General features: G+C 44.9%; 2 protein-coding genes across 2 annotated transcripts in view; both read left to right on the forward strand.

Moving 5' to 3' along the window:
* Nucleotides 1-8,916, forward strand: part of PCMTD2 (protein-L-isoaspartate (D-aspartate) O-methyltransferase domain containing 2) — a 66,099-nt gene extending 57,183 nt beyond the window's left edge. The window contains exon 11 of the transcript XR_014025919.1: nucleotides 8,565-8,916. The gene's annotated coding sequence lies outside the window, so the exon portion shown is untranslated. The remainder of the gene's footprint in view (nucleotides 1-8,564) is intronic.
* The window catches only part of LOC308665715 (peroxidasin-like), a 70,964-nt gene that overhangs the window by 7,318 nt on the left and 42,239 nt on the right, over nucleotides 1-21,407 (forward strand). The window contains exon 2 of the mRNA XM_081323880.1: nucleotides 19,207-19,278. Within this exon, the coding sequence (XP_081180006.1) occupies nucleotides 19,207-19,278 (72 nt within the window). The remainder of the gene's footprint in view (nucleotides 1-19,206; nucleotides 19,279-21,407) is intronic.

Consider the following 21,407-nt stretch of genomic DNA (forward strand, 5'->3'; position numbering starts at 1 on the left):
AATGCTTTTATTTTAATTCCACTTTTATTTTTCCAGCAACAGTTTTCTTTTGAGCTAACTGATTCATGGTTCCAGTGTTTGCAAACTGGCATTGGGTTTCTTCCAAGATCTGGACGCTTGTTTAGCTTGGAGAGATGATTGAATTAACGTTTCTTTCCTGCTGTTCAGCCTGAATATTAAACAGAGCCAGATCAAGATAAAAAGTAATATAGAGTCGGGCAAGAAGGAGAAATCTCTGAGGTCTTTTAGCAACAGATTTAGCTGCCTGGACCATCCACCAGATGTTCAGGGCTGCAAGTACAGTTAGGGCAAAGAGGCAGAAGAAGAAGCAGGTCATACGCTCAGCCCGGGCAAGAATAACTGCAAAAGCTCATTATAAAAACAACATCTAACATAAGACGCCAGAATGACTCACTCGAACATCTGTAAAAGTTATCAGGTGCCAGCACTGAAAATGGGTGGGAATACAAGAGATGAAAATAAGTTGAAAATGAGCAGGTTAAAATGTTGTGAGATTTTCAAATACAGGCAGTCCTCGACTTACGACCACAATTGAGCCCCATATTTATGTTGCTAAGAAAGACACGTGAAGTGAATTTGGCCCCATTTTGCGACCTATCTTGCCACAGTGGTTCAGTGAATCCTTGCAGTTGTTAAGTTAGTAACACGGTTGTTAAGTGAATCTGGCTTCGCCCGGTTGACTTTGATGGTCAGAAGGTCGCAAAAGGGGATGACGTGACACCACCCCCCTCCCCCGGGCCATTACGACTGTCATAAATATGAGTCAGTTGCTAACTGTCTGAATTTTGATCATATGACATCGGGGATGCTGCAACGGTCATTAAGTGTGAAAAATGGTCTTCAGTCACATTTTTCAGTGTTGTTGTATCTCTGAACGGTCACTAAATGAACGGCTGTAAGTCGGGAACCACCTCTACTATGCCGTACATAAAGATATCCTAGATTCTTGGGAAGAACTTAATGTGAATGAAAGCCAACACCAGCTAAAGAACCGGCAACACGGTTAGACATATAATAATAACAGTCTGGAAAAGGGATGTTGCAATGCCTGAAGACAGCAAAATAGAAGAGAAAGAACTGGAAAAAGATCACAAAGTATAAAAACCTGCAATTAGAAATAGAAACACTAAGGCAGGGGTAGGCAACCTTGGCCCCCTCATGACTTGTGGACTTCAACTCCCAGAATTCCTGAGCCAGCCATGCTGAGGGGAAAGGGAGAGGTTTCCAAGCTGAGCCATGCTGGCTCAGGAATTCTGGGAGTTGAAGTCCAGGAGTCATAAAAGAGCCAAGGTTGCCTATCCCTGAGGTAATGCTTAACTAATACACTGAAATGCCCTAGATCAGGGGTAGGCCACCTTGCTCTTTTATGACTCGTGGACTTCAACTCCCAGAATTCCTGAGCCAGCCACGCTGAGGGGAAAGGGAGAGGTTTCCAAGCTGAGCCATGGTGGCTCAGGAATTCTGGGAGTTGAAGTCCAGGAGTCATAAAAGAGCCAAGATGGCCTATCCCTGAGGTAATGCTTAACTAATACACTGAAATGCCCTAGATCAGGGGTAGGCCACCTTGGCTCTTTTATGACTCGTGGACTTCAACTCCCAGAATTCCTGAGCCAGCCATGCTGAGGGGAAAGGGAGAGGTTTCCAAGCTGAGCCATGCTGGCTCAGGAATTCTGGGAGTTGAAGTCCAGGAGTCATAAAAGAGCCAAGGTTGCCTATCCCTGAGGTAATGCTTAACTAATACACTGAAATGCCCTAGATCAGGGGTAGGCCACCTTGCTCTTTTATGATTCGTGGACTTCAACTCCCAGAATTCCTGAGCCAGCCATGCTGAGGGGAAAGGGAGAGGTTTCCAAGCTGAGCCATGCTGGCTCAGGAATTCTGGGAGTTGAAGTCCAGGAGTCATAAAAGAGCCAAGGTGGCCTACCCCTGAAACTAAGGCAAAAGAAAGCAAAGGTGGTAGCAATAATTATAGGTGCTTTGGGTGCAATCCTAAAACAACTGAAGCATCACGGGAACACCATCTGCATTGATACAGTCCACATTACAGGTAGTCCTTGACTTACAAGAGTTTGTTTAGTGACCGTTCAAAATTACACTGGCACTGAAAAAAGCAACTTTATGAACGTTTTTCACACTTAAAACACCTTTGCAGCATCCCCCTGGTCACATGAACAAAATTCAGACGCTTGGGCACCGGTTCACATTTACGACGGTGGCAGCATCCCAGGGTCACGTGATCATCTTTTGTGACCTTCTGATAAGCAAAGTCCATGGGGAAGCCAGATTCACTTAACCACCCTGTCCTAAGTTAACAACTGCCGTGATTCGCTTAACAAATGTGGCAGCACAGGTCCTAATATGGGGCAACATTCACTTAAATGTCTCACTTAGCAACAGAAAGTTTGGGCTCAATTGTGGTCGTAAGTCGAGGACTCAGTGGAGTCAATGGCAAAAGGCAACTTTGCTTGGAGCAACTGACATCCTGCAGTGACCCCTCTAAGATCATCAAACAACATCTGGCTATCCCAGGTCCTTGGGAAGGACTCGATCTGGCCTAAACATCTGGCCGACTGTGTAACCCATTATAATACTGTAAAAAAGCTGGAAAAATCCGCCCCTCCCTCCCTTCTTCCTCTAATAAAGGAGAATATTTGTAGCTCAGGGTTGACAAGAGGGATCCCTGATACTCTCTGAGCTTGCTTGTTTTCTTGCAGAAACTGCAACCAGTTTTGGTCGCCACCATGTAAAAAAAGATGTCGAGAGTCTAGAAAGAGTACAGAGAAGAGCAATGAAGATGATTAGGGGGCTGGAGGCTAAAATATTTAAGGAACGGTTGCTGGAATTGGGTATGTGCAGTCTAACGAAGAGAAGGACAAGGGGGGGACATGATAACAGGGTTCCAGTATCTCAGGGGCTGCCCCAAAGAAGAGGGAGTCAAGCTATTCTCCAAAGCGCCTGAAAGCAGGACAAGAAGCAACGGATGGAAACTAATCAAGGAGAGAAGCAACCTAGAACTAAGGAGAAACTTCCTGACAGAACAATTAACCAGTGGAACAACCTGCCTCCAGAAGCTGTGAATGCTCCAACACTGGAAGTCTTTAAGACTAGACAGCCATTTGTCTGAAATGGTATACTATAGGCTTTCCTGCCTGAGCAGGGGGTTGGACTAGATGACCTCCAAGGTCTCTTCCAACTTTCTTTCTTTCATTATTATTATTATTATTATTATTATTATTATTATTATTATTATTATTATTAGTAGTAGTAGTAGTAGTAATAATAATAATAGTAATAGTAATAATAATAAATAATAATAATAATAATAGTAATAATAATAATAATAATAATAATAATAATAATAATAATAATAATAATAATAATAATAATAATAATAATAATAATAATAATAAACATGGAACAGTCAACTGAACACTCCAGCTTTGCTGGAGTTATTGCAGGAAGCTGCAATTTCTTGATATGTTTTGCAAAGTTTTGGGACATAGTTCCCAGTGCCCCGATGACAACGGGTATCACCGTTACACGTTTCATCCAGAATCGCGCAGTTTCGATGGCTCGGGAGAAGCAGATCTAGTTAATCCGAACTGGGTTTCCTTCGGGGAGCAGGGGAGAAGCTCTTTCTATTTGAACCTGTCTTGCAATTTGAAGATTAGGGCAAGAGGATTTCTGAGCACGAGCAGAGTGCCGTAACGCGCCCGAGATGGAAAGAAACACTGCGGAGCATATGCCGACGGTCCTGCAAGAAAAGCAGAGGCGCCTTTTTTTTTGTTTTTTGCAGGAAATGAGAATTGGGGCTCACATCCGACGCAAACCACGGCTGCCATGATAAAATCAGACAGGGAAAGCTATTGCAGTACAAAATCCACATTTGCAAGGTTGTGGGAATACCGGTAGTCGATTAAAAATAGAAAGCCGCGCTGGCGTAACGTCATTTTGCACCACGAATGGGACTCGACGTGACTCCGCTTTGAATGCAATCAAACCGACCTGGGCGGGGAGATAAAGCAGCTTCATTTGCATTCACTTGCAACCGTGATGCTTTGCGAGGCAGAAAATTCCCCCCCCCCCCGTGGCTACCTCGTGATTTTTGCTCTTTTTTCCCCTTCGTGCGAACGAGCCGTTCTTGAAACCGACGGGAACCGTGGAAATCTATACCTCTAGACCATGTGACACGTGTTGCGCCCGTATTAATGTCGGACGCCGTGACCTCAGTAACTCTCGACACCGTAACGGTCGCTTCGGGAAAGGTGGAAAAGTATACTCTGGTTTCTCTTCAGATCGTATAAATCTTTCGCCTTTTACTAAAGATTTCCGTGGAGAGGAACATTTATGAGTTTTCATTAATTTTTTGAGGCCCTGCTTCGGTGGGGCTGCCTATACGCGGTTAAAGAATAGAACAAAATTAAAGTGTGATTCGTGTGTGTTTCTGCCAATTATTGCACGTTTGCAGTCTATTGTCTTGAGAGTTAGTAAAGAAAGGTGAGTTTTCTTTCAGTCTTGCGGTTTAATTGTGGTTTGTGGGGTCCTGTTGTTAGTTGCGAAGTCGTTTCCGACCCATCGCGACCCTATGGACAATGTTCCTCCAGGCTTTCCTGTCCTCCACCATCTTCTGGAGTCCATTTAGGCTCATGCCTCCTGCTTCAGTGACTCCATCCAGCCACCTCATTCTCTGTCGTCCCCTTCTTCTATTGCCCTCAATTTTTCCCAGCATTAGGCTCTTCTCCAGTGAGTCCTTCCTTCTCATGAGGTGGCCAAAGTATTTGAGTTTTAGCTTCAGGATCTGGCCTTCTAAAGAGCAGTCAGGATTGATCTCCTCTAGGACTGACCGGTTTGATCGCCTTGCGGTCCAAGGGACTCGCAGGAGTCTTCTCCAGCACCATAGTTCAAAGGCTTCAATTCTTTGGCGCTCAGCCTTTCTTATGGTCCAGCTTTCACTGCCATACATTGCAACTGGGAAGACCATCGCCTTGACTATACGCAGTTTTGTTGACAGGGTGATGTCTCTGCTTTTTAGTGTGCTGTCTAGATTTGCCATGGCTTTCCTCCCCAGGAGCAAGCGTCTTTTAATTTCTTGGCTACAGTCCCCATCTGCAGTGACCTTGGAGCCCAGGAAAATAAAATCTGTCACTACCTCCATTTCTTCCCCATCTATTTGCCAGGAATTGAGAGGGCCGGATGCCATGATCTTGGTTTTCTTAATGTTTAGTTTCAACCCAAGTTTTGCACTCTGCTTCTTCACTCGCAACAAGAGGCTCTTTAGTTCCTCTTCACTTTCTGCCATTAGAGTGGTATCATCTGCATACCTTAGGTTGTTGATGTTTCTTCCGGCAATCTTAATTCCAACTTTTGATTCATCTAGCCCTGCCTTTCTCATGATGTGCTCTGCATATAAGTTAAATAGGCAAGGCGACAGTATACAGCCTTGCCGGACTCCTTTCCCAATTTTGAACCAACCAGTGGTTCCGTGTCCAGTTCTCACTGTTGCTTCTTGGCCCGCATATAGGTTTCTCAAGAGACAAATAAGATGGTCTGGTATGCCCATCTCTTTGAGGACTTGCCACAGTTTGTTATGATCCACACAATCAAAGGCTTTAGCATAGTCAATGAAGCAGAAGTAGATGTTTTTCTGGAACTCTCTAGCTTTCTCCATGATCCAGCATATGTTAGCAATTTGATCTCTATTGTGGGTCTTACGTTTCTTTTAATACTGTAGCTGACCTAGCTGATGACATAGACCAGGGGGTCTTCAAACTTGGCACTTTTATGACTTGTGGACTTCAACTCCCAGAATTCCTCAGCCAGGCACAATACTGTAGCCGACCTAGCAGATGATCTAGACCAGGGGTCTTCAAACTTGGCACTTTTATGACTTGTGGACTCCAGGCACCCTGGCTGAGGAATTCTGGGAGTTGAAGTCCACAAAGTTCCCAAAGGGCCAAGTTTGAAGATCCCTGATCTAGGGATTGTTTTGCATTTGACTGGATCCCAAAGGGGGTGGGGGATAAGCTCCTCAATGGACTAGGGTGGTTAAAATACCTCTGCATTTGTTTTTCTATTGGTGCAAGGAACAATAATCGATATTTATTTGTAAAATGTATATAGAGCAGGGGTCTTCAAACTCAGCCCTTTTATGACTCATTGATTTCAACTCCCAGAATTCCTGAGCCAGCCACGCTGAGGGGAAAGGGAGAGGTTTCCAAGCTGAGCCATGCTGGCTCAGGAATTCTGGGAGTTGAAGTCCACAAGTCATAAAACAGCCAAGGTTGCCTACCCCAGGGCTAGGGTTTAATTTGTTTTCAATATCTGTATTTGTGCATTCTGTTATTTATGTCACTGTTCACCGCCCTGAGTCCTTAGGGAGAAGGGCAGTATACAAATCAAATAAATAATAAATAAATAAATAGTCATACCTAACTTCCTTTAACGGTTTAATCGTTCATCAAACAATTTATCCAGCAGACCCCTTAATTGTTTTTGTTGCTCTTCTCTGCACTCCTTCTAGAATCTCATCTGTTTTATATCATAGCAACCAAACTTGGATGCAATACAGGTTAGTCCTCGACTTACAACAGTTTGTTTAGTGACTGTTTGAAGTTATGGTAGCACTGAAAAAAGTGACTTATGACCATTTTTCACACTTGTGATCCGTGCAGCATCCCCAGGGTTGCAGATTCTTGACAGCTGGTTCATATTTATGACAGTTACACAGTGTCCCAGGGTCACGTGATCCCCTTTTGCGACCTTCTGACAAGCAAAGTCAATGGGGAAGCCGGATTCACTTAACAACTGGGTTACTAACTTATCAACTGAAGTAGTTCACTTAACAAGTGTGGCAAGAAAAGTCATAAAATGGGGCAAAACTCAACAAATTTCTCACTTAGCAACATATATTCTGGGCTCAACTGTGGTCATAAGTTAAGGACTACCTGTTTTTCAAGTGTCATCTTACCAAGACATTATAACGTGGCACTAACATTTCACATCATCTTGGTCCTATCCCTCTATTGAAGTAGCCTAGGATTGCATTGGCTTTTTTGGCAGCTGCAGCACACGGCTGGCTCCTATTTAAGTGATTGTCCACTGGGACTTCAAGATCCCTCTGACAGTTACTACTATTGAGCAAGGTCTGCAACCCGCGGCTCCGGAGCCGCATGCGGCTCTTTCAGTCGTCTCCTGCGGCTCCCATTCCTCTGCCATGTGCAGTCCCCCCAAAAAAATGGGACTAAAAAAGTTCAACCAATCAATTCAAATATGCAGGGTAGGTGCATATCTCGCCTTGGCTCCACTCTTCAGTCAAACCCTGTTCTGCGCATGCACGCATGTACACGCATGTGAACACATTTTTTGCGGCTCCCAGTTTTTCCTTTTGTGAGGGAACCGGTTCCGAGTGGCTCTTTCACTGTTTCAGGTTGCTGACCCCTGCCCTATACCATGGGTAGGCAACCTCGGCTCTTTTATGACTCATGGACTTCAACTCCCAGAATTCCTGAGTCAGCAACTCCAATTCTGGGAGTTGAAGTCCATGAGTCATAAAAGAGCCGAGGTTGCCTACCCCTGCCCTATACTGTACCTTTCTGTTACGTTTTTCACCTACAAGTTAATCCTTGAATTAAAGCACCAATAGGGACCAGAATTTGCTTCACTAAACTATGTTAACTCAGTCATCAGCTGACTCCCTCTGATTTTACAACCTTTCTTTTTACGGTCATTAAGTGAATCCAGCTGGTTGACTTTGCTTGTCGAAAGCCAACTGGGAAGGTCACCAATGACCCTGGGAAGCAGTGACCGTCGTAAATGCAAGCGCCCGAATTGCAGTCATGTCATTGCAGAGACACTGCAATAGTTATTATATACCTTATAACAGGGGTCCTCAACCTTGGCGACTTTAGGACTTGTGAACTTCAACTCCCAGAATTCCTCAGCCAGCTTTGCTGGCTGAGGAATTCTGGGAGTTGAAGTCCACAAGTCTTAAAGTCGCCAAGGTTGAGGACCCCTGCCTTATAAAATATATAAGACAATACACTCTGAATACATATCAGCCCTCTACTTCCCAGACAATAAACGTGATAAGATTAGCTATTTCTGCTTTATTGTAAGGCTCCCTTAACAGAGTCTTACCAATTTTTCACATATGTTAACTGCCCATTCCATTAGGATGGATCCTTCCTTAGTTTCTTCCTCTGACCGTTGAGCCACTGAGGGTTCCTTGCCTTCAGTGGCTTGTCTCCGGAAGTTGTGGGTGCTCCATCACTGGAGGAGAGATCGGACAACTACTTGTCTGGAATGGCATAGGATCTCCCGCTTGAGCAGGGGGTTGGGACTAGATGACCTCCAAGGTCCCTTCATCTCTGTTGTTCTGATTCTTTCTTCTTGGGTTGTTACCTAGGCAGCCTCTCTGCCCCCTCACCCCCCACCCCAATCCTTGACAATATATTTCTGACGGTTGATTACATGCCATTAGGTTGTGCTCAACTCTTAGCAGTCACTAATAAGTGGATTTTCTGTTGAATCAACATTTATCTCAGATGTGTAGAGACAAGTAGACGTCGGCTTGTGACCCATAATGAAGCCCAACATCTCCATCGCTAAGCAAGACAGTGAGTTTTTCCCTGTTTTTATGACTTTTCTTGCCAAGTTGTTAAGTGAATCGCTGCAGTTGTTAAAGGTGTTAAGTGAATTCCCATTGAGTTTGCTTGTCAGAAGGTTGCAAAAGGGGACCATGTGATCCCGGGGACACCGCAACCATCACAAATATGAGTCACTTGCCAAGCGTCTGGATTTTGATCACGTGACTGGAGGGATACTGCAACGGGTCGTAAGCATGAAAACCGATCATAAGTCACTTTTTTCAGTGCTGTAACTTCGAACAGTCCCTAAATAAATGGTTGTAAATCAAAGACCATCTGCACCCTGTTATCATTCTTAAGGACCCGAATCCAATGATGGCACTTTATTGGAGGTTCCTGTTCTTTAGCCCATGTTTGAAATATGCCAGCAATGTCCATTTTAAAAATATTTCTGAGCTTTGGATGAAGATACAGTATGTTAATATAGGTTTCCTTCTGGTACAAATTCCAATCAAGGAGGAAAACATCTCAAAACATCTGGCTCATGTTGTCCTATTAGAACACGCTGCCACTGGAGATATTGCTGGAGAAACTGTTGCATAGCAATTGCTTTTAAAGTCACAGTCCCGATTCTACCCACATTTTCCAGTAGATTGCTCATTCCAATCTTTAAAGAAAAACTTGCCAGTATTGATGAATTTCTTTATCTAAACCCAATCTAGAAGTAGTCCTTCTTACGACCATAATTGTGCTTGGAATTATGGTCATAAATTATGGATGTTATACGAGTCGCCATGTCACCAGACCTGATTTTCTAGCATTTCTGGTGACGGTTGTTAAATGAACCTCATAGCCATTAAATGAATCCATTTTACCCAATCGGGTTTTTTTGTAAAAAAAAAAAAAAAGCAAAAAAAGTATAGAAAAGCAAATCCATTTTGCTTTATTGCTTTGTTTGTCCACATGTTCCACTGAGAAACTTTAGCCCTTTGATATCTAGCCAAATGCAAAGACGCAAGACAATTCCTAGATTTTCCGGTAAGTCAGGTACACAAGTACAGGTTGTCCTCAGCTTACAACCACAATTGAGCCCCAAATTGATGTTGCTAGGTGAGAAATTTGTTAAGCGAGTTTTGCCCCATTTTACGACTTTTCTTGCCAAATTTGTTAAGTGAACCACCGCAGTTGTTAACCTGTTAAGTGAATCAGCTTCCCCATTGACTTTGTTTGTCAGAAGATCGCAAAAGGGGATCACATGACCCCTGGACACTGCAACCGTCATAAATACAAGCCAGTTGTCTAGCATGCCAAATGTAAATCACCTGCTCACAGGAACACTGCCACAGTCATAAGTGTGAAAAAATGATCATATTGATTTTTTCAGTGCCATTATAACTTCAAAGAGTCACTAAATCAGGGGTGTTAAACTGCAGGCCCACAGGATGTGTCGTATATGTCACACGGCATGGTGAGTTTGACACCCCTGCACTAAAGGAACTGTTGTAAGTGAAACGGTCACTAAACGAACTATTGTAAATCATGGACTATCCTGCAGTAAAACACACACACAAGAGAATCTCCTTTCCCACGCATCAAGCAACATTTATGCAAATGATCAATAAACTGCCATAACCAGGAACACCACCACACGTGCTAAAGAGCCACAATACCTCATAGTTCTTTTCTATTCTTTAACCGCGTAAAGGTAGCCCCACCGAAGCAGGGCCTCAAAAAATTAATGAAAACTCATAAATGTTCCTCTCCACGGAAATCTTTAGTAAAAGGCGAAAGATTTATACGATCTGAAGAGAAACCAGAGTATGCTTCAATATCGCCGCCGACACCGAGCCCTACGGCGGCGGTTAATACTGAGGTTACGGCGTCCCGCGCGACCGCTCCCAAATACGTGACCGTGGAATAACAAAAAGGCTTTTTCGAACATTCCCGCCGGTTCCAGAACCGGGAGTATCGCACGGAGCGAAACGGGGCATGCATCGCGGGAGAGTCGCAGGATTTCCTCTCCGCAAAGCATCACGGTTGAAACAAATGCAAATGAAGCTCCTCAATCTTCCTGGGTTACCTGGGTTACCGCCAGCAAAGCACCAAAGGGAATCCGAACCGGGCGGGGGAGGCGGGAAGATTGAGGAGCTTCATTTGCATTTGCTTCAACCGTGATGCTTTGCGGAGAGGAAAGCCTGCGACTCTCCCGCGATGCATGCCCCGTTTCGCTCCGTGCGATACTCCCGGTTCTGGAACCGGCGGGAATGTTCGAAAAAGCCGCCTTGTTATTCCACGGTCACGTATTTGGGCGCGGTCGCGCGGGACGCCGTAACCTCAGTGTTAACCGCCGCCGTAGGGCTCGGTGTCGGCGGCGATATTGAAGCATACTCTGGTTTCTCTTCAGATCGTATAAATCTTTCGCCTTTTACTAAAGATTTCCGTGGAGAGGAACATTTATGAGTTTTCATTAATTTTTTGAGGCCCTGCTTCGGTGGGGCTACCTTTACGCGGTTAAAGAATAGAATCAAAGTGATTGGAGGTTGTGTGAGTGGTTATCTCTTAAAGGAAAAACGTTGGTTCTATTACTAGATTTAATTTAAGGGATCTATTTAACAACCGTGGCAAAATAGATGGCTAACGTGGGGCAAAACTGTCTTGTTCAGCAACAGAAATTCGGGGCTCGGTTGTGTTGTGAATCAAGGATTTACCTGTATTGTGCACTTTCTGAGTTCACTTAATCATTGTTTGTTCTAAGAGTAAGTGTGTTTTTTCTAATCCCTCCCCTTCTTTTTTCAGAAATGGTGCAAAATAAATGCATTTTTAAAAATGAAAATATATGGATGATTTTAGTTGGGTTACATTTTCTGTTTTTGTTTTTTTTTTAAATTGCACTCTAGATGGAGATAAATTTTTACCTCTCGTTCTTTTTCTGCCTGGCAAACAGTTTTTTACCCACCAGTGAGCTGTGTTCGGTTTTTGCCTGGCGTCATGATCACAATTATATCTTGAAATACGCTTTATGTTGTATACTTGTGTAGTATTCATGTAACAAAGTTGTTGATTAATAAAACTTTGCAGCAGCTGTCCATGCTCTGTCAGGGGAAAAAAAGCTTTCCAGCCATGAGATTTTATGATTGGCACTAGGATAAAAGGGATCAAAGGTGGAAGTTGTTTTATATTTTTTAAGGCTCTTATACCTGTATTTTTACAGTATTGAATCTGGGTAGGATTAACCAGGATTGACATCTGAGGCAGAAAGTATCATGCATATCTAGCCTGCTAATTCAATTTAAGGAGAGTGGGTTGTCCAAACCTAGAAAAGGAGTTTATTTGGTAACCAGGTTAAGTGTGTTGCAGGAGTGCAGCTTAGGATGTACCGTATATATGATCCAACCTGTCCTGGGAATATTTATTTCCAGTCATTAAGGTTTCTCTCATTTGCAAATCTACCCACTCTTATAGAGGGGAAATGTGCTGTGATGTGAACTACATCATAGATAGATAGATAGATAGATAGATAGATAGATAGATAGATAGATAGATAGATAGATAGATAGATAGATAACCTTTATTGTCATTTTTCCCCTGTAGGCACAATGGCACACATTAAAAATGAAATTTAGTTGCTTCCTCTCAATCCCCCTACTCCATACATAACATACCTTTAAACATACTATATACAACATATATATAGACCTACACCCTTACTTATAAGTTATCAGGGTGATGGTGTCCATTAATCCTATTTTAATACAGGTACAGATGGTTCTCGAGTTACAATCACTCGTTCAGTCATTCAAAGTTACAAAGGCACTGAACAGGATTTACACCCTGTCTGTAAAACTGCAGCTGTTACAGTGGTCCCTGGGCTCCTGATGCCAGCTTAATGATTACAACTTTTCCGCAACTTGCATTCACATGATCACGATTTCCAATGTTTCCTGCAGGCTTCCCACAAGCAAAATCAGTGGGGAAGCTGGCAGGACATCAGAAGTTGCTCCTGATTCACTGCTTTTTCGCCCACCAGTGCTCCATAGTAAGTGCTGTCAAAATCCCCCTACTCCATTGTGGCACCTGCCCACCTGCCCACCTGCCCATGCTCTAAAGCACCTCCTCCGGCACTTGTGGACCAATCAGTCAGCTTGTCTGGGGCTCCCACCTCCTCCTGCTTAATGACCTGTGTGGTCCTGGAGTTATGACAGCAACTGGAACCGTGGGATTGCCGTCATTGAACAATGTGGTCACACGATATGACATCACATCACTTAGTAACAGAAATGGGGATCGTAGAAATTGTGATCCCAATTGCCTTTATAACCTAAGGACTACCTGTAATCATTTAGTGACTGTCACGTTTAGTGACTGTTCGCAGCTATAACAGCGATGAAAAATTAACTTTTCAACCAGTCTGCCCTTTCACAGCTATCACAGGACTGTCAAAGAAATGGAAAGCTGAAAAAAGATCGGAAAATTGTTATATTTTACTTAGCACGTGCTTTGCTTAGCAACCAAATTGCTGGTCCCAATTGTGGTTACTAAATGAGGACTTCCTGTACTACCTTTATCCTATTAGCTTACTGTTCTTTGTGCTTCCTATGAAATGTTTTCAGGATCTCACTTCAGACTACAGAATAATAGAGTTGGAAGGGACAGGGACCCTACACCATTCCAGACAAATGGCTGTCCAATCTCTTCTTAAAAATTTCCAGTGTTGAAGCACCCACAACTTCTGGAGGCAAATCGTTCCACTGATTTATTGTTAACTCTCAGGAAATTTCTCTTTAGTTCTAGGTTGCTTCTCTCCTTGATTATTTTCCATCCGTTGCTTCTTGTTTTGCCTTTTGGTGCTTTGGAGAATAGGTTGACTCCCTTTTCTTTGTGGCAGCCCTTCAAATGCTGGAAGACTGCTATTATGTCACCCCCAGGCCTTCTTTTCTCTAGACTAGTCATATCCAATTCCTGCAACCATTTTTTATATGTTTTAGTTTCCAGGCCTTAACTATCTTAGTTGCTCTTCTCTATACTCTTTCCAAAGTCTCAATATCTTTTTGACAATGGGGGTGACCAAAACTGGATGCAGTAATCCAAATGTGATCTTACTAAGTTTTCATAAAGCAATAGTAATGCTTCACATGATCTCAACTCTACCCCTCTGGTTTATGCAACCAAGGATTCTGTTAGGATCGCAGTTCACTTCTGTGGTGCCGTGAATGCCTCCAGAAAGAAAACAGACTGTTGACAGAGAATGGGGAAAGTTTTACACGCTCATTAAATCCAGAAAGAAACACAGCTGGATGCTCATGAGCTTTCAGCTCACATTTTTCTTGGGGTGAAATAAGACCCTTGGATGCAAAAGTTTTATTTTGGGTCTGCCAGATAAATTCATGGCCTTATATGTTTGGAAGCCAGCTTGGAAGCTTGCTCCCTGCTCAGTAACGTAGCAACTTTAAGATATGTGGACTTTAGGCCCCAGAATTTCCCAGGCAGTATGAGGAATTCTAGGAGCAGAAGTCCAAACATCTTAAAGTTAGCCAAAAGGGCGAAACGGTATCCTAGCACCTCCTTGCTATTTCCCTCCTTAAAAGTTCTCATCCAGTTGGACGGAAAAGTATTTTTGGAAAATTTGTAGTCTTGCAATTCCCTACTTACTTACTTACTTACTTTATTATCTATCTATCTATCTATCTATCTATCTATCTATCTATCTATCTATCTATCATCTATCTATCTATCTATCTATCTAAACTTCCAAAGCTTCACGATCTCATGTTGTTACTGGAGAAAACACGAAAGGGATTCTTCTCTTTATGTGGGGTGACTCATTTTGAATTTACCTGCAGGCGACTCCCATTTCCAAGTCACTGGGCTGCTGACTTGGTTTTATTTCCCTAAAGAATTTTACGAATGCTTTGGGATCTAACTCATACGTGCTTGGAGTGCCAAGTTAATATAGGAGCTGGGATCGTAAGTTGGCACGTGCCATCATATTGCATGGGTTGAATTTGCTCATCGGTCAGGAATACCTAAAAAGGGTCTAGGCCACCTTGGCTCTTTTATGACTCGTGGACTTCAACTCCCAGGATTCCTGAGCCAGCCACGCTGAGGGGAAAGGGAGAGGTTTCCAAGCTGAGCCATGCTGGCTCAGGAATTCTGGGAGTTGAAGTCCACAAGTCATAAAAGTGCCAAGGTGACCTACCCCTGGCTTAGGCCGCTTGATGACTCGTGGACTTCAACTCCCAGAATTCCTGAGCCAGCCATGCTGAGGGGAAAGGGAGAGGTTTCCAAGCTGAGCCAAGGTGGCTCAGGAATTCTGGGAGTTGAAGTCCGCGAGTCATAAAAGAGCCAAGGTGGCCTACCCCTGGCCTAGGCCTGGGCCGCTTTATGACTCGTGGACTTCAACTCCCAGGATTCCTGAGCCAGCCATGCTGAGGGGAAAGGGAGAGGTTTCCAAGCTGAGCCCTGCTGGCTCAGGAATTCTGGGAGTTGAAGTCCGCGAGTCATAAAAGAGCCAAGGTTGCCTACCCCTGGTCTAGATATTATAGCACACGAGCTGTGTGTAATCCATGTAAGTGTTCACCTAACAATTCTGCCCTAAAAATATCAGAATAACAGAGTTGGGAACGATCTTGGAGTCTTCTAGTCCAACCCCCTGTGCAAGCAGGAGACCCTCTACCATTTCAGACAACTGGCTGTCCAGTCCCTTCTTAAAAACTTCCAGTGTTGGAGCATTCACAGCTTCTGAAGGCAAGCTGTTCCACTGGTTGATTGTTCTCACTATCAGGAAGTTTCTCCATAGTTCCAGATTGCTTCTCTCCTTGATGAGTTTCCATCCGTTGCTTCTTGTCCTTTCCTCAGGGGGTTTGGAGAAAAGGTTGTCCCTTGTTCTCAGTTGACAATTCCTCAAATATTGGGAGACTGTTATCATGTCACCCCTAGTCCTTCTCTTTGTCAGAGTAGACCAGGGGTCTTCAAACTTGGCCCTTTTATGACTTGTGGACTTCAACTCCCAGAATTCCTCAGCCAGGCTGAGGAATTGTGGGAGTTGAAGTCCACAAGTCATAAAAGGGCCAAATCTGAAGACGCCTGGAGTAGACGAAGGGTCTCCAAACTTGGCAACTTTAAGACTTGTGGACTTCAACTCCCAAAACTCCTTAAACCGTTAAAAAAAGATGACATAAAAAGGGGAGTGGCAATACATATTTTAAGGTGCATTCTAAAACATGCATTACCGCTCCCCTTTTATATCATCTTTTTTAATGGTTCATTAAATGATCGTGAGATGGAAAAGGCCATTGCTGCATTAGCAAAAGACTCAAAAAGGACAGATTTCAAGGCAATCTGCTTTTAAGCCAGAAAAGTCAAGCAGCCCCGCTAAAGTTTAACTATTGTGACATCCAGCATTCACTATTAGAACTGCACTGTTTATTATCTCCCCATCATGCCTGGCAAAGATAAGTATGTTCTAATCTAAGAGACCTGGTGAGAATTGAAAAAGGATCCTGTATTATAGATCAGAGCTTTTCAACCAGTGGTACGGGTACCACCTGTGGTACATTGGCACCTGGCAGGTGGTACGCGACCATCCTAGAAAAGTGGTAGCGGGGGAGGGGAATGAGCTGAACCGGTGGCAGCACCGCACAAGCCTGAGCGAGAGACGGCTGGAGCTGCAGGGCTGTCAGGGTTCAGTGGAAGCGCCAGGATCAGCGCTTCTTTGGGGCTGTCAGGACTCAGCGGAAGCGCCAGGATCAGCGCTTCTTTGGGGCTGTCAGGGCTCAGCGGAAACGCCAGGATCAGCGCTTCTTTCGGGCTGTCAGGGCTCAGCGGAAGCGCCAGGATCAGCGCTTCTTTGGGGCTGTCAGGGCTCAGCGGAAGCGCCAGGATCAGCGCTTCTTTGGGGCTGTCGGCTCAGCGGAAGCGCCAGGATCAGCGCTTCTTTGGGGCTGTCAGGGCTCAGCGGAAGCGCCAGGATCAGCGCTTCTTTGGGGCTGTCAGGGCTCAGCGGAAGCGCCAGGATCAGCGCTTCTTTGGGGCTGTCAGGGCTCAGCGGAAGCGCCAGGATCAGCGCTTCTTTGGGGCTGTCGGCTCAGCGGAAGCGCCAGGATCAGCGCTTCTTTGGGGCTGTCAGGGCTCAGCGGAAGCGCCAGGATCAGCGCTTCTTTGGGGCTGTCAGGGCTCAGCGGAAGTGCCAGGATCAGCGCCAGGCTCCAGCTGGAGCTCGGCGCTGATCCTGGCACTTCTGCTGAGCCCAGAAGAAGCGCCGATCAGCTGGAATGTTGCAGCCTCTCCAGGGTCTTGTGATTTACATTCAGATGCCTGGCGACTGATTCATATTTATGACGGTCACAGTGTCCCAGGGTCATGTGAAGTGACCAAAACATGCTGCAACCACCCAGCAGATGGGGGGGGAATAAAAACCAAACAGCCACCCCACCCCACCCCCGCTGCCAATCCTCAACAGAAATACTCACAACAATGAAAACCTCGGACAGGAGGAAGAGTGCCGCCGGGCGGGCAGGCAGGTGTCTTGCTCGGCTGTGGCTTAGGGGGCACTTTTTCCAGTGCCATTGTAACTTCAAACAGTCACTAAGCGAACTGTTGTAAGTCGAGGACTACCTGTACTTCTTCACTTTTTTCCTTTTTTTTTTTTGGTCATCAAGTTTTGGACACCTTGCTAGGTGACTGGTGGTACTCAGATGTTGCCATATCCTAAAAGTGGTACAGTGGGTGAAAAGGTTGAAAAGCCCTGTTATAACTTGGGGGGAAAATACGCAACCTTTTTTTTTTAAGCCTCAGGTTCTGCTCAGAATTTTGATTTTGGGAATGGATAGGAAGTACGAATAATTCATTCACTGGACTTTCTCCCTTAACCATACTCTTTATTGGATATTTTTTCCTCCAAATTAGCGAAGACACCTTTATTTAGCCAAGCTACTATAGCTGAATCACAAGAGCTTTTGAGTTTTGTTCAGGACACCTTTGGTTCATACTTTTGGTCTCCCCCCAGCTCACCTGTCACCTGGACTCAGAGACCTTCTCCAAATTGCCTGAAGGCAGGACAAGACGCAATGAATGGAAACTAATCAAGGAGAGATGCAAATTAGAACTAAGCAGAAATTTCCTGAGTTAGAACAGTTAATCAGTGGAACAGCTTGTCTCAAGAAGTTGTGGGTGTTCCACCACTGGAGATTTTAAAGAAGAGATTGGGACAACCATTTGTCTGAAATGGTCTAGACCAGGGGTAGGCAACCTTGGCTCTTTTATGACTTGTGGACTTCAAGACCCAGAATTCCTCAACCAGCCATGATGACTCAGGAATTCTGGGAGTTGAAGTCCACGAGTCATAAAAGAGGCAAGGTTGCCTACCCCTGGTGTAGGGTCTCCTGCTTGAGCAAAGGGTTGGACTAGAAGACCTTCAAGGTCCCTTCCAACTCTGTTATTCTGTTGTTATTCTGTTGTTCCTCAGCCAGTCATGGCTGACCCCTGCCTTAAGGCGATAGATAAGAAGGAAGGAAGTCATTAAGGAAACAAAGGAGGAAAAAAGTCATCTGAACCACACAAAAGTTGGTTGGGAGCACATGGGAAACCCTCCCCAAATCCCATCATCAGCTACCACACTTGTCAATCAACAAGGAAAGAGTAACTGCCAGCTTTGTCAATCAACCAAGCAAGAATTGGGGGGAGATAAAAGGGGTCCTGAAGTCCACCCACTCTTTGAGTCATTTTTGGATCCGGACTTGGCGACTTCTGTCCCTCTGGCTACTGCCTGGCAACCTAGTTGAGAAAGATGTGGGTAAGTGTGGATGAGTGTAGGTTTGTGCGTGTGCGTGTGCATGTGCGTACATGCATGCATGAGAGGGGAGAGAGCACAAATATACCTTGTATTGAACAAAGTTTTGCTGTTATTTTAAATTCACTGGATCTCCATGTACTCCAAAGTTGTGCCTCAGTGTTTGGTTGGAAGTGATTTGACTGTGATTGTTGACCAGGCTGTGAGTGTGTGAGCGAGGGATCATAAGCTGAACCAGGGGTCTTCAAACTTGGCCCTTTAGGCATGCTGGGTGAGGAATTCTGGGAGTTGAAGTCCACAAGTCATAAAAGGGCCAAGTTTGAAGACCTCTGAGCTGAACCATGGAGCAAGCTCAGAGAGTATCTAGGAACCCACAATTCAACTCTTGAGCTACAAATATTGTCTTCTACTTCTCTTTGAACTTGTCTACATGAGTTTGGTGGACATTTGGCATTGGGTGCCTTAGGGCAGAGGTCCCCAACCTTTTGGGCACCAGGGACTGGTTCCGTGGGGAGAAGTTTTTCTGCGGACCGGAAGGTGCGTGGTTTTGTGTGCTTCCTGCATCCCACGAATGGGCCTTTGCTTGTTTGTGCAGACCGGTTGCTGGCATGCAATGGCCCGGTACTGGTCCACAGACCGGGGGTTGGGGACCTCAGCCTTAGGGGAATAAAACAGGTTTATGCACTTGTTAGCTGAGCGTCTTAGCTCAGCATGTCCTACAGACCTACCAAAGTCAATTATCACAATGATTGGAGAAGCCAAGCACGCACGGGTGATGGACTAACCTCTTTTTTTTTTCTTCATTCTTTCCAGGGATTTGCGCTTCAACCACATCAAAAGCATCCAGCCAGGTGTCTTCAGGAATCTGAAGAATCTAGACACTCTGTAAGTTTTTGTGTGCTTCCCTGCTCGTTTCGCCCGCCCTGCCTAAAATGGAATGGTAGAAAGCCGCAAGCTGTTTTTGCCTAACTTCGCAGAAATATCCCTGCTGAGCAAAGGATGGTTTTGATTTTCTTGGCTGGGGCACGGTGCTTAATTTAGGTCACGGTCTGCTGGATGAGTTTCAACATAGCTTGATTTGTTGGCTCAAATTGGGCAGGCAGGATCACCTGCTTTGTTGTGTTTGGACAGGGCTGTGTTTTATTGCATTCCAGGAGGGCATAGCTCATGAGCTGGGCTTCAGAACTCCTGAGTTTCTAGGAAGCCTTGATATGTCTAGGACAGAGGTGGGCAATTGATTTCCCCAAGAGGACCCATGAGAGACTGGGACATTTGTAGAGGGCTGAACCAATAGAGGTCCTTGGTGCTCTCTGAGCTTGGTTTTTTTTTTCTTGCAGGTGTTTCATGACCCAAACTAGACAACAATATCAGTTCTAGAAGGGAGGAGGGTTTGCACAGAGGAGGAGGAGGAGGATTGTGGGGTCCTTGGTGCTCTCTGAGCTTGGTTGTTTTCTCGCAGCCGTTTCATGACCCAACTAGGGAACATCATCAGTGCTAGAAGGGAGGGTGTTTGGGAGGAGGAGGAGGAGGAGGAGGAGGAGGAGGAGGAGGAGGAGGAGGAGGAGGAGGAGGATTAGGATTGTGGGGTCCTTGGTGCTCTCTGAGCTTGGTTGTTTTCTCGCAGCCGTTTCATGACCCAACTAGGGAACATCATCAGTGCTAGAAGGGAGGGTGTTTGGGAGGAGGAGGAGGAGGAGGAGGAGGAGGAGGAGGATTAGGATTGTGGGGTCCTTGGTGCTCTCTGAGCTTGGTTGTTTTCTTACAGACGTTTCATGACCCAACTAGGGAACATCATCAGTGCTAGAAGGGAGGGTGGGAGAAGGAGGAGGAGGAGGAGGAGGAGGATTGTGGGGTCCTTGGTGCTCTCTGAGCTTGGTTGTTTTCTCGCAGACGTCTCATTACCCAAGCTAGTAACATCATCAGTGCTAGCAAAAGAGTACCAAGGACCTATCATTTAAAATCTGAACTACAAATATTCTCCTTCATTAGAACCAACAGGGCTATGAAGGCGCATAGGCATGCATGTACACACACATGTAAATTGAAACAAAAAATGCTAGTCACCTTCATCCTGGGACAGTAAAGGTGACTAACAAGCAAGAATCGGAGCGCATAGCACCAGACGTGTCACTAGAAGGCAGAATCAGGAAACGGAATCTCACTTTCTTTGACCATATCAGTTTCACTGGAGAAACCAATTGATGTTTGGAAGAGTTAGCAGTAAAAGGAAACCACGTCAACGAAGAACGTGGTGGCCAGACACTATCGAAGCTGACCCCATCCACAGCATGGAACAACTCAGAGAAGCAGTGCAATATCTGAAGTTGTATGTGCTATGCAACCAACTCCAAAAGAAACCAGCTTCCATTTTCTAGCAAAAAAACCCCCCACCCATTGGAGACAATGGATTCGCTTAACGACTGCCATACTCGCTTAACAGCAAAAAAAAAGGCTGTTAAAAAGAAGTTGGTCTTGAGGGTGCCTCACTTACGACCAGCATGACATAAGATGGAAATTCCAGGTCCCTTTTGGGGTTGAAAATCAAGGACGACCGATACGCTGAAATTCTTCCGAGGCAGCAGAAAACAGCAGAGAATTCTTTTTTAAAAAAAAAACCCACAAAAAACAACAGAGCAGATTCCAGCCAGGATCCAAGCCTGATTAGAACTGAAGAAAGTGAGGAGGGGGGGGGGAGAAACTGGATTGGTTCCAGGAAATCCAGGCCAAAAAGTGTTGCCTAGGCAAGCCAAGGAACTTATCACCAACTCTGCTTGCAAACTTGGGCCATGTCAATAGGATGCTAATTTCCACCCCATACGCAAATCAGACCACAGCTTGTTCTCACCAGAGCCAAATCACAGATAACCAGATCTTTTGGCTCATCCAGATGTGTTTGACCGGTGCTGTTTATGGAGGCCATGGCAACCGTCCACAGATGTTTCAAGAGGAGACCTTAAAATTGAAACTCTCATGAAGTTGCCGATTGTGAAAAGTTCTCGTTTCCTGCCCTTTGA

The sequence above is a fragment of the Vipera berus genome, assembly GCF_964194415.1.
Source record: "Vipera berus genome assembly, chromosome: 3".
NCBI classification, from domain to species: Eukaryota; Metazoa; Chordata; class Lepidosauria; order Squamata; family Viperidae; genus Vipera; species Vipera berus.